General features: G+C 42.2%; 1 protein-coding gene across 1 annotated transcript; it reads right to left on the minus strand.

Annotated features, from left to right (window-relative positions):
* Positions 1-2,369: 2,369 nt before the first annotated feature.
* LOC117042798 (zinc finger protein 436-like) lies at positions 2,370-10,919 on the minus strand. Its single transcript, XM_033142450.1, has 5 exons — positions 10,860-10,919; positions 9,726-9,810; positions 6,739-6,865; positions 3,198-4,192; positions 2,370-2,627 (listed from the first exon to the last, which is right to left on the minus strand). Exons 2-5 carry the CDS (start codon positions 9,738-9,740, stop codon positions 2,565-2,567), a joined length of 1,200 nt encoding a protein of 399 aa, XP_032998341.1. The 5' UTR covers positions 9,741-9,810; positions 10,860-10,919; the 3' UTR covers positions 2,370-2,564.
* Between the last annotated feature and the right edge of the window lie 2,770 nt (positions 10,920-13,689).

The following is a 13,689-nucleotide window of genomic DNA, read 5'->3' on the forward strand; positions in this document are numbered from 1 at the left end:
GGTTTATTACACATTTTTTTAAAACAGCATTTATTTCTAAGAGAATCCAGACAGCTCAAGCAGTCTCCATGAATGTCAGATCCTATGGGTAGGATGTAAAAGAACAGAGGTGATGGGGAAAGACTGAACAATTAAAATGGGGAAGTAGAAACCCCACCTGGGAATAAGCAAATGTATTAAACAAGAACATTTGAAATATATATAAGATATAAAAGCAAGATCTGCTCCAAGTTGGTTTTTTATTTATTATACAGTCGTATCCTGAACGCCTTGTGACTCAAACATTTTGGCTCCCGAACGCCGCAAAACCCGGAAGTGAGTGTTCTAGTTTGCGAAAGTTCTTTGGAACCCAAATGTCCGACGTGGCTTCCGCAGCTTCTGATTGAGTGATTGTGGAGGCCAATTTTGGATCCACACATCCTTCCACAGTGGGGACATAGGTTTCTGGACAGGAGTTGATCACGGTGAGGGTTTCCCAAACGTGCCTTCCTGTTAGCATGTTTCTCCCTTTCGTCCCAAGTTCCAGCATCTTCAAAGTCCATGACACCTTTGGCAAAGGCTGTTCTCCAATTGGAGCACTCTCGTAATGTTAAATTAGATCATCATCACCATCATTGATATCCCCCTCACATGCTAAAATGTAAGCTCTGCCAGACCCCCTCTCCCTCAGCTGTCATCTGGGAGCACCCATTCTAGAAGACGGCCTCCGTGGGAGACATGAAGATGGGTCATAAGGCATGACCAATAAAACAAGCTGAACATAACAAAAAAATAAATAAATCCCACGTATAACAAAAAGTGTATCTGAAGGAGTGTGCATGCACATGAAAGTTCATACCAAGAACAAACTTAGTTGGTCTCTAAGGTGCTACAGGAAGGAGTATTTTTTATTTTTTATTTTGTTTTGAAAAAGTCAGAAGATCAGGATAATATACTACAAATTGATTGATTGATTCTAATTCTATGCTGCTTTTTATTCAAATAAATCCCGAAGCGGTTTACAAATGAAAGATAAAAATAACATCATGGAACATCGCAGCATAAATTGTATAGAATACTTAACAAATCATCAGTAAAACAATCACAAATCCTAAATAAAACAATTACCATCTATGTAACACTATTAACAAAACAACTTAAAAATAAGCTAAACATCACAGTTACACCAAGAATCATAGGATTCGCAGAGTACGACAGCATCCATATCTATAAAACAGTATTAACATTAACAGAATAGCAACAAAACAAAGTGTTGAATTTGTACATGTGCTCTCTCCTCCTCCATGACTCATAAACTTCCATTCTATTCAATGCATCAGACTACACCTGTACATAACGCTCTTGGCAGCAATTCCCTTCTGAAGGATCCTTGAGATGGAGGTGGTCAGCACAGAGACTGTCTCCCCTCACATCCTTTCTGTCACTATGACACTTCCATTTTCATAACAGAAAAATGGAAGAAGAAGAGTTTGGATTTGACATCCCACTTTTCACTACCCGAAGGAGTCAAAGCGGCTAACATTCTCCTTTCTCTGTGAGGTGAGTGGGGCTGAGAGACTTCAGAGAAGTGTGACTAGCGCAAGGTCACCCAGCAGCTGCATGTGGAGGAGCGGAGACGCAAACCCGGTTCACCAGATTACGAGTCTACTGCTCTTAACCACTACACCACACTGGCTGAATAAGACTAGGCTGCAATTTGGAGGTTATGTGATACACGGACGTGTGTTCAACTTCGATTAAAAATATCATTAGTTAACATATCTACATGATCAGTGTGGGAACGATAAAATACTTGTGAAATCAGATTAGACCCTTAAAACTGGTTTCCAGTTTTCTTAGGGAAAATGCCTTGTTATCACACAGATGGTACAGGACTTATTTGCAAATGTCAAAAATGTATTACTCTGCGTAACGAAATTGTATGGAGGGTTTGCAAGAAACTTGGTACATATTATCATTTATGGTGGGAATGTCGTTTAGTGCGAGATTTTTGGAATTCAGTTTTGACAGAAATGATAACTATTAATAGAGAATGATATTATATGATAGCCATGTTCAAATATATAAAAGGATGTCATCTAGAGGAGGGACAAAGGTTGTTTTCTGCTGCTCCAGAGAAGCGGACACGGAGCAATGGATTCAAACTACAAGAAAGAAGATTCCACCTAAACATTAGGAAGAACTTCCTGACAGTAAGAGCTGTTCGACCGTGGAATTTGCTGCCAAGGAGTGTGGTGGAGTCTCCTCCTTTGGAGGTCTTTAAGCGGAGGCTTGACAGCCATCTGTCAGGAATGCTTTGATAGTGTTTCCTGCTTGGCAGGGGGTTGGACTGGGTGGCCCTCGTGGTCTCTTCCAACTCTATGATTCTAATACCTGCCACCCTGCCCACTACTCAGATTCCTGCCCCTTACGGACACTGGCTGAACAGGAAGGTTCAGAGCAAAAACCCTTGCTCTCCCCCACAATAGAAGGCAAATGGGGTTCAGACCAAGCAAATGTCTATTGTAAAAAAAAAACTGGAGTTAAGCAAATATAAAATTAACCAAAGATACAGTATTCAAATTCTAACACTGAGCACAGTATTTGCTCTGGTCTCTGTGGGAGCTCTTGATAGGACTAATCATGATCTTTTCTTTTTTTTATAAGAATTTATTGGATTTTAATAATAAACATACACAAATACAAACACTACAAAAACTACAAAACAAAATAGAGACAAGCAAAACACTTATTTATCCATCCTTATCCTCTTTATAATCCTAAATTTGGGACTTCCTCGCGTCCTCTCTTCTGTGTTCATTTCTAATCTTCTTTAGTAGCTTTGTAACATTGTAGAATCTACTTTCTTACACCTAATCTTTATCTTGCAGTTATAATCAACATATCTTAAATCTTATTCTTATCAAACAGAACATCGAATTCCACATCTCAACTTCTTTTATCCTCTCTTAACTAAACTATGTTATACTGTAGCCTATATTTCTTCTGATTCCAATTTCAAATATTACATATTAAAATATTATCAAATATTGAAATATTATCAAATGTTAAAAAATCACATCTTATCATTTACCTAAATGTTTCTTCCAGTCTCATACGCCGTTTCTCCTCTGGTTTCGGAGTTCCGTGGTCAGCCTTTATAATATCCCCTTTAAGTATTCCTACTTTACCCCACCCCCCTCCTATCTAATCATGATCTTTTCACACTCCAAGCCTAAGATGTGAGTAAGATAGCTACTGCGACTAAAGCTCTTTCCACACTCCAAACATTCATACGAACATTTGTCTCCTGTATGAGTTATTTTATGTCTAGTGAGGTGGCTATTCCGAACGAAGCTCTTCCCACACTCCAAACATTCATAAGGCTTTTCCCCTGTGTGACTTCTTTGGTGCAAAGTAAGGTTGCAGCTGCGGCTGAAATTCTTCCCACACTCCAAACATTCGTGAGGCTTTTCCCCTGTGTGAGTTCTTTTATGTCTAGTAAGGGAGCCCCCATCACTGAAGCTCTTCCCACACTCCCAGCATCCGTAAGGTTTCTCCCCTGTGTGGGTTCTCTTATGTCTTGCGAGGTGCCAACTCTGATAGAAGCTCTTTCCACACTCCAAGCATACGTAAGTTTCCACTCCTGTATGGCTTCTTTGATGCAATGTAAGGGAGCCTAGGCGACCAAAGTTCTTTCCACACTCCAAACATTTATAGGGTTTCTCCCCTGTATGAGTTCTTTGATGCTGAGTAAGGGAGTAACCTTGCCTGAAGCTCTTTCCACACTCCAAACATTTGTAAGTTTCCCCCCCTGTGTGCGTTCTTTTATGTCTAGAGAAACTGCTACGGTCGCCGAAGCTCTTTCCACACTCCAAACAGTTATAAGGTTTCTCGCCTGTATTAATTCTTTGATGGAGATCAAGGGGGCCACTCCGACTGAAGCTGTTCCCACACTCCCAGCATTCATGTGGTTTTTCACCTGAGCGAGAAGCAAACATCTTTCCACACACTTTACATTCGTACTTCCTCTCCTCTCTGGTGATTTGACTTCCGTTGACTTGAGAGGCGGCGGATTCACTCCCTGCCTTCTGCATTTGTCTCCTCTCTTGTGTGTTGATTCCATCTTGAACGCCCAGCTTCCTTTGCTCCTCAGCTGTTTCAGGTGGCACTTCTGATGGGTCCCCCTCAGCCAGGATCCCCCAAACGTCTCCTGGTGGATTAAAAGGGGAAACTGGTAACATGCTGTTTCTGTATAAACAAACACAATAAACGTAACCGGCTGTGTTATAACTCAAATAAAGTCTTATTTACTGTGTCATATTAGCATATCAACAAAGATGAGACACACAGACATACTGTAGATCCACTGTCATGTTACATCTTATTTGAATTTATGTCGCTGATGAAGCCTAGGATAGCAAAACAAGGATAAGATATTCCGGAAATCCTTCCGCCTTGATAAGATATTCCGGAAATCCTTGTCGTTTGAACTTCTGTCTTGTGGAACTACATTTGGTCTACATGAACAAATACATGTGGAATGGACTTCTGCTTTGTGGAATTACAATACCCATATATGGTTTGTTTTGGACTACATGTTCCTACGCATGTGGAATAGACTTTAATATATGTTTGAACTCTTTCAAGAGCTCATTGGAGAGACATCTTATCCACTGGGTCTTCTGGTCCTTCAGTTAATCTGTATGTCTCATCTTTGTTGATATGCTAATATGACACAGTAAATAACAGAATCATAGAATCATAGAGTTGGAAGAGACCACAAGGGCCATCCAGTCCAACCCCCTGCCAAGCAGGAAACACCATCAAAGCATTCCTGACAGATGGCTGTCAAGCCTCTGCTTAAAGACCTCCAAAGAAGGAGACTCCACCATACTCCTTGGCAGCAAATTCCACAGACTTTATTTGAGTTTCTGTATAAATGCACATCCGCCCATACGGGACTTTAATGTGGACTTGAAACTGCTTGTGTCTGTTATTTCTTTATTTTGCACCATCCACAAAACATCCTTTTCATCAAAGTGGCAGCTTCAATGGGGAACCTTTGGCCCTCCTTGTTACTGAACTACAAGTGCCATCCGCACTGTCTGAGGGAGGGCAAGGGATCCTCACACCTGTCTTATGGGTGCAAGGAGAAGTTTGGGGATATGCCTGCTTAAAGGTAAAGGGACCCCTGACCATTAGGTCCAGTCGTGTCCGACTCTGGGGTTGCAGCGCTCATCTCACATTACTGGCCAAGGGAGCCGGCGTACAGCTTCCAGGTCATGTGGCCAGCATGACAAAGCCACTTCTGGCGAACCAGAGCAGCGCACAGAAACGCTGTTTACCTTCCCGCCGGAGCGGTACCTATTTATCTACTTGCGCTTTGACGTGCTTTTGAACTGCTAGGTGGGCAGGAGCTGGGACTGAGCAACGGGAGCTCACCCTGTCGCGGGGATTTGAACCGCTGACTTTCTGATCAGCAAGCCCTAGGCTCTGTGGTTTAGGTTGCAGAATAAGATTTGCAGGGGGTGGCTGGCCCAGAGGTCTCCTACTCCTCTCACCCCTCTTTCCTTTCCCTTCCACAAACAAAATCCAGAAATAATTGTGTTGCAGAATAAGGGGAAAGCATTTATTGGAGAACGGTTTTAGAATTGTAGGGTGGTTGTTCAGTGTCATTTCCCCAACAGGTTTGAGGACCTCTCCGTTCTCCCACATACCCCTCTGGTGTACCTCAGTTCCCAAATCAGTTGGCTCTTCCATTTCTCTTCCTGTGTGTTGCTGAGGACAGAGAACAGATTCAGATGCCAGCTATGAAAGCCTGACGCTGAACTATAATCCCCAGCACCCTGGAGAGAGCTGGTGGTAGGAGCTGTTGAATAGTGGTACAGACTCCCTTGTAAGTTGGGTGGCCGCCTGTCAAGGATCCTTGTTCTCCGGCTACTGCGTTGCAGGGGGCTGGACTAGATGACCCTGGGAGCCCTTCCAGCTCTATGATTCAAGCCACAAAATGTCCTCCTCATCCAAGGGGTAGCCCTCCCTAGATATAGCCGAGAACTTGGAATTTTTAACATTTAAAAGTTAACGTATGGTGTTGGGCTAATAGAGGCCAACATATACCAATGCACAGGCCCACAGGAGAACTCAGATTTTTCTGTCATATAGTAAGTTGCTTTGAGTTTACTTTTCATAAAAAAGCAACTGAATGCAATGAATTATGTAATACAGTGGCACCTCGGGTTACAAACACTTCAGGTTACAAACTCCGCTATCCTGGAAGTAGTACCTCGGATTACAAACTTTGCCTCAGGATGAGAACGGAAACCGCGCAATCCAGGACTCTCCCAAAAGCAATAAATCACAACCGGCACACAGGAGACCCCTTCAGCCTTTTGCTTCCATGCCATGCAGTTGTCAACACAATTTTATCAAAATGGCATGTTCACCCTCCACCCAATCTGAGCAAGAGACCTCCCTCGACAGAAAAAAGAGAGAATAAATGAATTAAGTAGAGTAACTCATAGCCAATGAGCCCAGGACAACTATATCAGAGGCAAGTCCTGATTGTGGACTTCCTATGGGCATTTGGCTGGCCACTGTGAGAATTGAATCCTGGTTTAAGAAAGACTTTCCTCTGAACCAAATGTTCTTTTCTCCAGGAGAAATAAACAACACTCCTTCTAGTGAGCTAGTTGATAGTACCACCAGCAGGAATCCATACCTTCTGTAGCTACTCATTAAGGAAAAAAGGATCCTTACCCAGAGAGGCCACCATCTCATGGATCTCTAGCACGACCTCCTCATACAGAGCTCTCTGTCCTGGATCCAGCAGGGCCCATTCCTCGTCAGTGAAATTCACGGCAACCTCCTTGAAGCTCACTGAGCCCTGGAAGAAGAAAACAATTCCCTTCCTTGTAGACACTCCAAGGGAAGGTGTAGAAAGCATCTCCCTTCCAGTCACACTCCAATGGGGCATGGGGCAAGTGGGGATTTTAGCTTCAGTGCTCAGAAATCACCACTGCAGATAGCTCAGCAAAGATATTGACCCAGCTGACAACAGTTTGTGGAAGCTGTGAAATGTGTCCATTCCGCGTTAGGGACAAGATTCAAAGCAAAGCTGCCAATATCGCTGTGCAGGTATACAGATTATGGTGCACCTGCCCTTGTAATACTGTATGGTTACCTGACCTCAAAAAAAGAATTGTTGACCCAGAAAACGCTGGGAAAAGAGGAACCAACATAATCAAGGAGTTGAAGAAATAAAAAGATCTTCTAATTTAGAGTTATGCCTAGTGCAAAGAAAAGGGAGAGATATTATCAATCCTCTATGACAGGAGTGGCCCCGCGATCTACCTGTCGATCGCGAGGAAGTTCCTGGTAGATCGCGGGTAGATCTTGGGTTCCTTAGTGAACAGCAGCCTAAAAGGGGAATAAAGCTCTCCCCCTATAAAAAGCTCTCCAACTCTTATCTTTCTCCCACTCCCAAAATCTCAATAACAATGGGCAATTACTGGGAAAGCTCCTTCCTGTTCCCGAAAGGGCCCCCCCCCCCCGGACACTCTGTGTGTGAGTGAGTGTGTGTGTGTGTGTTGCGCAGGATGGTCCCGCCTCCCTCTTGCCGGCAAAGATTTCTTACCCGTGTAAGCGGCTCCTGTCCCTTTGCCTCCACTTTCCCTGCACGCCTGCCAGATGGCTGGCTGGCACCTCCCAAGCGTCCATGGGAGGAGAGCGATCCCTGCAGAGGTTTAGGATGGAAGCTGAAGCTTCCTTCCCAAGCCTCCCTCCCTCCCCTCCCCCACCGCACTCCCCAGTCTTCCCTCTGTGAAAGTACGGTAGCATTTATTACTACTCAGGAGGAGGAGGCAGCAGCAGCAGCAGCAGCAAGATGAACATTTGGGGAAGGTGTGAATTACTGGTAGGTAGGTAGGTTTGACTTTAAATGGAAATTGAATCAGATTTCTCCCTCATTGCTCCCTCATATGAAAGCCCCCAGAGCTCTCTGTAATGAACAAAAAAGAAGAAAGTCCCACTTCTTTTGCCTTTATTAAAATAATTGTGTAGGTCCAAACCATACTGTCCTTAGAGCTAAGGGACTTGACGTGGGAAGCTCACATATTGTCTGCCCCCCCCCTTACTAGGGGATAAAGTCTTTCCTCATTTGTTAATGACAGTGATGGTGGTTCTTAATGCCACTGTTGACTGCTGTTCACTTTACATTGTTGAAATATTATTCTGATATACTGGTAGTTTATTAAATAGTTAGTACAACATTTGATTCAGAATACTTTTTTCCCTTGTTTTCCTCCTCTGAAAACTAGTTGCATCTTACAGTCAGGTACACCTTATGGAGCGAAAAATATGGTATGTGGCCGAAATTGATTCTGTTATTCTGGAGTTAGAAAAAAGATTTGGCGACTTAAAAAAAAATGAATTAATTGTAGAGTACATGTCATTTCCATTCATATCTGATTTGGACATTTAAAAAATTGTAGTCATTATCAGTACAAATTACTCATTGTGCAAAACATCTCTTGAAAATGAGATATTAACTCTGAAAAATGTCATTTTTCTGAGGGCCCGTGCAGAAGAAAAATCATTTTGGAAATTTGTGCCTAGACAGAAATTTCCAAATTTGAGAAGATGCAGCGAAATTTTACACTCATGTTTTGGTTCTACTTATTTGTGTGAATCTGCATTTTCATATTTAAAAATGACGAAGAGTAAGCAACGTTCAAACATGACAGATGAGCACCTTAAGGATTCCTTGAAGCTGGCCCTGACACAGTACTCGCCTGATATCAAACAGTTGGTGATGCAGGTGTCACACTAACAATGGATGAAGGCATGTATTTTTTAAGAAATCTTGATAGGTAGGTAAAAGGAGTGGGTAAAGGAGTTTGTGCAGCGTACAGATTTGTGAGTGCTTTTATGCAACTCTCTCCAAAGAAATCTCTAAAAGCTTCTGTTGTCCCCCTTAAGAAAAGTATTGGGGCAGCCCCCCCCCCAAAAAAAAGGTCACCCTCTCTAAAAAAAGCTCAACAACTTTGAGCCAATCCCCTAGAAATGGGGCATTCCTCATCCCAATAAAGATCAACAACTTTGAGCTGAACCCAAAAAAACAGGGGTAGATCACTGCCAGATTTTAATTCTGAAAGTAGATCACAGTCTCTTGGGAGTTGGCCACCCCTGCTCTATGATAATATTGTAATCCAGGGCCATCCAATGAGACTGAATGTGGACAAATTAAGGACAAACGATGTTGTTATTTATTATTATTATTATTATTAACCATCCATCTGACTTGGTTATCCCAGCCACTGTGGGCAGCTCCGCAAAAAACATAAAAATACAATAAAACACACACACACACAACCACATTCATAGATACATACCCCACCCATCTGGGCAGCTCCCAACAGAATATTAAAGACATGATAAAACAGCAAACATAAAAAACTTCCCTAAACAGGGCTGCCTTCAGATGTCTTCTAAAAGTCAGATAGTTGTTATTTCCTTGACATCTGATGGGAGGGCATTCCACAGGGCAGGTGCCACCATCAAGAAGACCATTAAAAAACATTGAACATACTAAGAAATACAGAAAAATGAAGCTGCCAACCCACTTCTTCAGAGGCAGCAGCCTCAGAAGCACAGGTGTAAGAGGCCCCTGCAAAGAGTCCCTCTGTAATAAGGAAGGAGGCACTCCAGCTATTCCCAACATCTGCCCCCAATGATCTTTCCCCTACCTGAGCAGGGTACATGGTGGTCGCTTCTACTCCAGGGTAAGGTAGGGAGGATCCACAGTGTAGCTCAGATGTGATTGTACAGCCTGTGAAAGGGAAATGATGGCCAAAGAACTCATAAAAACATTGAAGATAAAATTCCTAATTTGCCCAAATAGCACCTGAAAGAGTAACACAGGCATAGGCAAACTCCGGCCCTCCAGATGTTTGGGACTACAATTCCCATCATCCCTGACCACTGGTCCTGTTAGCTAGGGATGATGGGAATTGTGGTCCCAAACATCTGGAGGGCCGGAGTTTGCCTATGCCTGGTGTAACATGTGTTTGAAGAGATTTATTTTAAATATGTCAAGACCAGTAAATGCATTACAAATGTCTGACTGCAATATTACGAAAGAGAAACCAATGGCACGTTACACATTGAGAAAATGTGGAGAAATGAGGGGGAAATAACAGCATATGAAGGTCACCCACCCACCAAAGTTGGTCTACAGTTGAGTGTGGGGAGAAAAGAAGATCTGGATCTGGCCTGCTGGGTGATAAAAGATTTTCTACACCTGTTCAAAGGCAAAGAGCACACAGCAATGCATGATTTTAGGGGGAATTATATACAGAAATAAAATTGGAACTAAAATGCTAACTAAATTTTCAAGAGGTCCTTTTGTTTCATAATACGTCAAAATGTGGGCAACTAAATGTAACTTAACACTGGGGAAAATGAGACAGAGATAAAACTGAAATTGAAAGGTTTGTCCATGCCTATTCTTCCCATACATTCTCCCAGCATATTTCACAGCAGCCAAAAAGAAGACGCTGAGAGGGAGGAAAGAAGCAAAGAACAGTGGGAGTAAATGTATTTATTACTTAGCTATTTTTGTTTTTTTAGAAATCATGGCTTTAGGGATACTGGTTTCCAAGTGGGCCTGTGAATCTTAGCTGTGTTCTCTCTTTTAATTTTATCTACGTTCCACTTGCGTGATTTTTTTTAATTATTTTTTAAAAAAATAGGTTTATAAATATTGAAAATAATATAAAATAACTGCAGCTGGAGCTGTCCAGGATACATTCTTAAGGACCGGCAATTTATTTTAAAATGAAATATTTCCAGTGCGCCTTTGTTCTCCATTGAAAAACCTTTTTTTCTCTCTGATTGAGCTCCTCTTCCGCCCTATGGGAATCCCAGCTCCTTCCTCCTCCTTCCTCCTCCTTTCCTCCTCGGTCTTTCTCTCCCCGCATCGGACCTGGAGGCGGCAGGAGAGGCGGCTTTCCCCACGGAGAAAAAACGGGAGATCCTCCGCGAGAAGCTGACCAGAGTAAGAAGTAAGACCAGAGGCAGGAAGCGGAAGCTACTCCTCTGGCGACGGCTCTCCTTCCGCTCTAGGAATCTCAGCTCCGTGGCTCCGCTTAACCCTTGCACAGCCGAGGTGGAAACGTCCCCTCCCCTTTTTTTTTTCTTTTTTTCACTCTGGGAGCCTAGGTTGCAAAGGCTGCGACATTTTCATTGTGACATTTTCATAACAGAAACACAGAATAAGACGATGCTGAAATCTGGAGGTTAAGTGATACTGTTGTCTGTGGAACTATAATTAAACTGGTGAACTATAATTAATACCCCTCCCCACTCCCTCACTATATTTAAGGATCTGGTGACTTCTGTTTCAGTGTATCTGAAGAAGTGTGCATGCGCACGAAAGCTCATACCAAGAACAAACTTAGTTGGTCTCTAAGGTGCTACTGGAAATAAATTTTTATTTTGTTATAATTAAACTATCATTTATAATGAAACTATAATTTAACTATCATATAATTAAACTATCATTTGGTAAAATAGCTGCCCAGCCAGTGTAGAACGATAAAATACCTATAAAATCAGCTTAGGTTGTTAAAAATCTGTTTTCTAAGGGCAGTGAATTTCAAACTTTTTGAATTTACGGCTGACTTGACCCGCCAGGTTCTTATTGCATTACCCCTGTGCGATATGGAAACCCCAGTTTCAGGTAAATGGGAATTCCTCCATTCCATCCCAACCCCCTTTTTAGTGGCAGGTGTTTTCGGCAGGTGTGGATTGCCCTGTTTGACTTTTTACTAGTGCTTGCCAAACTAAAGAAACTTTCCATATTGCTGGCTTTAAATTTAAGTGTGCAACCCTGGCGCAAGAAATTCAGGAAGGAGAAGGAATCAAACAGCATACATTAAGCCAAAACATGCATCAGTTGGCCAGAGTTACTGGCAATCATAGAATCCCATCGGTGTGGACACCTGCATTAATGTTAGTTTTATATCTTATTTTTAATACAAATTGTTTTATTTATTGAATGGTCTTTTGTTGGGCAGCATGCAAATAATGGCAGTGAATCATTATTTGGAGCGGGGAGAATATTAAAAGAAATTGAAGCATGGATATGTAAATATAACTCCACATAGAAGAACAGTCTGCAGCATAGCCACAATGAGGAATTATTCTGTTTTTCTTTTTCTTAGGAATGAGCTAAGAGATCAATGTCGGGTCCTATGGGAGGGATCCAGAAGAACAGAGATGATGGTGAAAGGCTGGAAAATTAAAAAGGGGAGGTAGGCACCTCACCTGGGAATAAGCAAAGATATCAAACAAGAAAATTATATACATGTAAGATACAAAAGATAGATCGTTGTTTATTATTATATTTATTCCTTCATTTTTAAATTTCTGTTTATATTCCAAAGCGACCAGTGAGGGCAAGGAATTGGCAACACACTTGGTTACACACTAACAACTACTATCATACAGTTCTTCTGGTCTTAGAAGTAAAGAAACAAATATACAGAGAGATCCACTAGCGCTTTACCACGTTCTATCACGCCGCTGTACAAAACCCACCAAATATAGCTGCTCAAAGATTCTCCCCTCCCCTGAATGCAAAGCAGTCTTGACTTTTATACCTGCCTCAGCAGGCGTGGAGATACCCGAGATAAAGGGAGGATGGATGAGTCAGCAGGTCATATATTCCGCCTCGTACTTCTGCTAGGTTACCCAGGGCGCTTGTTGCTCTATCTAAACATCGTACAAGATGTGCTGCCTCAAGACACAGACCAAGCCTTTAGCCCGATCATTTTCCAAATTGCACCACCACGCCTGATGTGGCATGCACAAGCAACCAGCAGCTTCTCCTGCATGACAATTCCAGCTGTTCCTCTTGCTTTAAGCTGCTCCTTGACTGTGGAATAAATGCATGAGGGGATGGAGGGGAGTTTGAAGGCTAGACTCCATCTGGGACTTTGTCTTCCACCTCTGAGCCTCCTTGAAATTCCTCTCCACCTCTGATCTCCCAGACTTCTCCTCCATTACCACCCATCCTCTGTTTCACAGCTGGCACAGAACCCCACCAATCGATGGCCTATTCCCCTAGATCTTTCTCCTGCCCAGTCTCCAGACTTTTATTTTTCAACTGTTACAAACATTTCAGCCAGAAAAGCAAAGTTTTTACAGATCTAATTTAGCTTCTCTTCAACTTCCCTCCTCTCCCTTCTGCGGTTATTTCTTTCATATATTTTTGTTACAGCATATCCATCTCAAATATATTTATAATTTTCCCCTTATCCTGCCCTTGATTATCTCTTACTGCACGTGTTTATATCAATCCCACTAATGTTTTGTTTACAATGTGTCCTCAAATAATCAATACATTTTCTCCATTCTATTTTTTTAAAAGTCCACTAATGAAGATTGGCAATTAAAATTAATGGAATATGCAAAAATGGAGAAACGCACTGAAAAAAATAAGAAATAAAGAAGAGAAAGAAGGGAAAGTAATCTTTGGACTCTTGGTAGTACCTCACACTGGCTTAAAGGAGAAGGGCCACAAATTGCCTCTATGCTGAGGAGGTAGCCTTCTCCTCCAAAATTGAAGGCAAACAACAGCAAAAATCCTATTACAAAAAAACAGAGTTAAGGAAAATTAACATTAAAGTTTCAGATGCACTCAGCACT

Source organism: Lacerta agilis, chromosome 2, assembly GCF_009819535.1.
Source record: "Lacerta agilis isolate rLacAgi1 chromosome 2, rLacAgi1.pri, whole genome shotgun sequence".
NCBI lineage: Eukaryota > Metazoa > Chordata > Lepidosauria > Squamata > Lacertidae > Lacerta > Lacerta agilis.

Bases quoted from the DNA above. Each gene is read 5' to 3' on its own strand.
- LOC117042798 (XM_033142450.1), bottom strand. The intron at 4,193-6,738 runs GTAAGGATCCTT...TTAATCCACCAG, and splicing joins TGAGATGGTGGCCTCTCTGG to GAGACGTTTGGGGGATCCTG. The intron at 2,628-3,197 runs ATCATGATTAGA...AAAAAAGAAAAG, and splicing joins TAGGCTTGGAGTGTGAAAAG to ATCATGATTAGTCCTATCAA.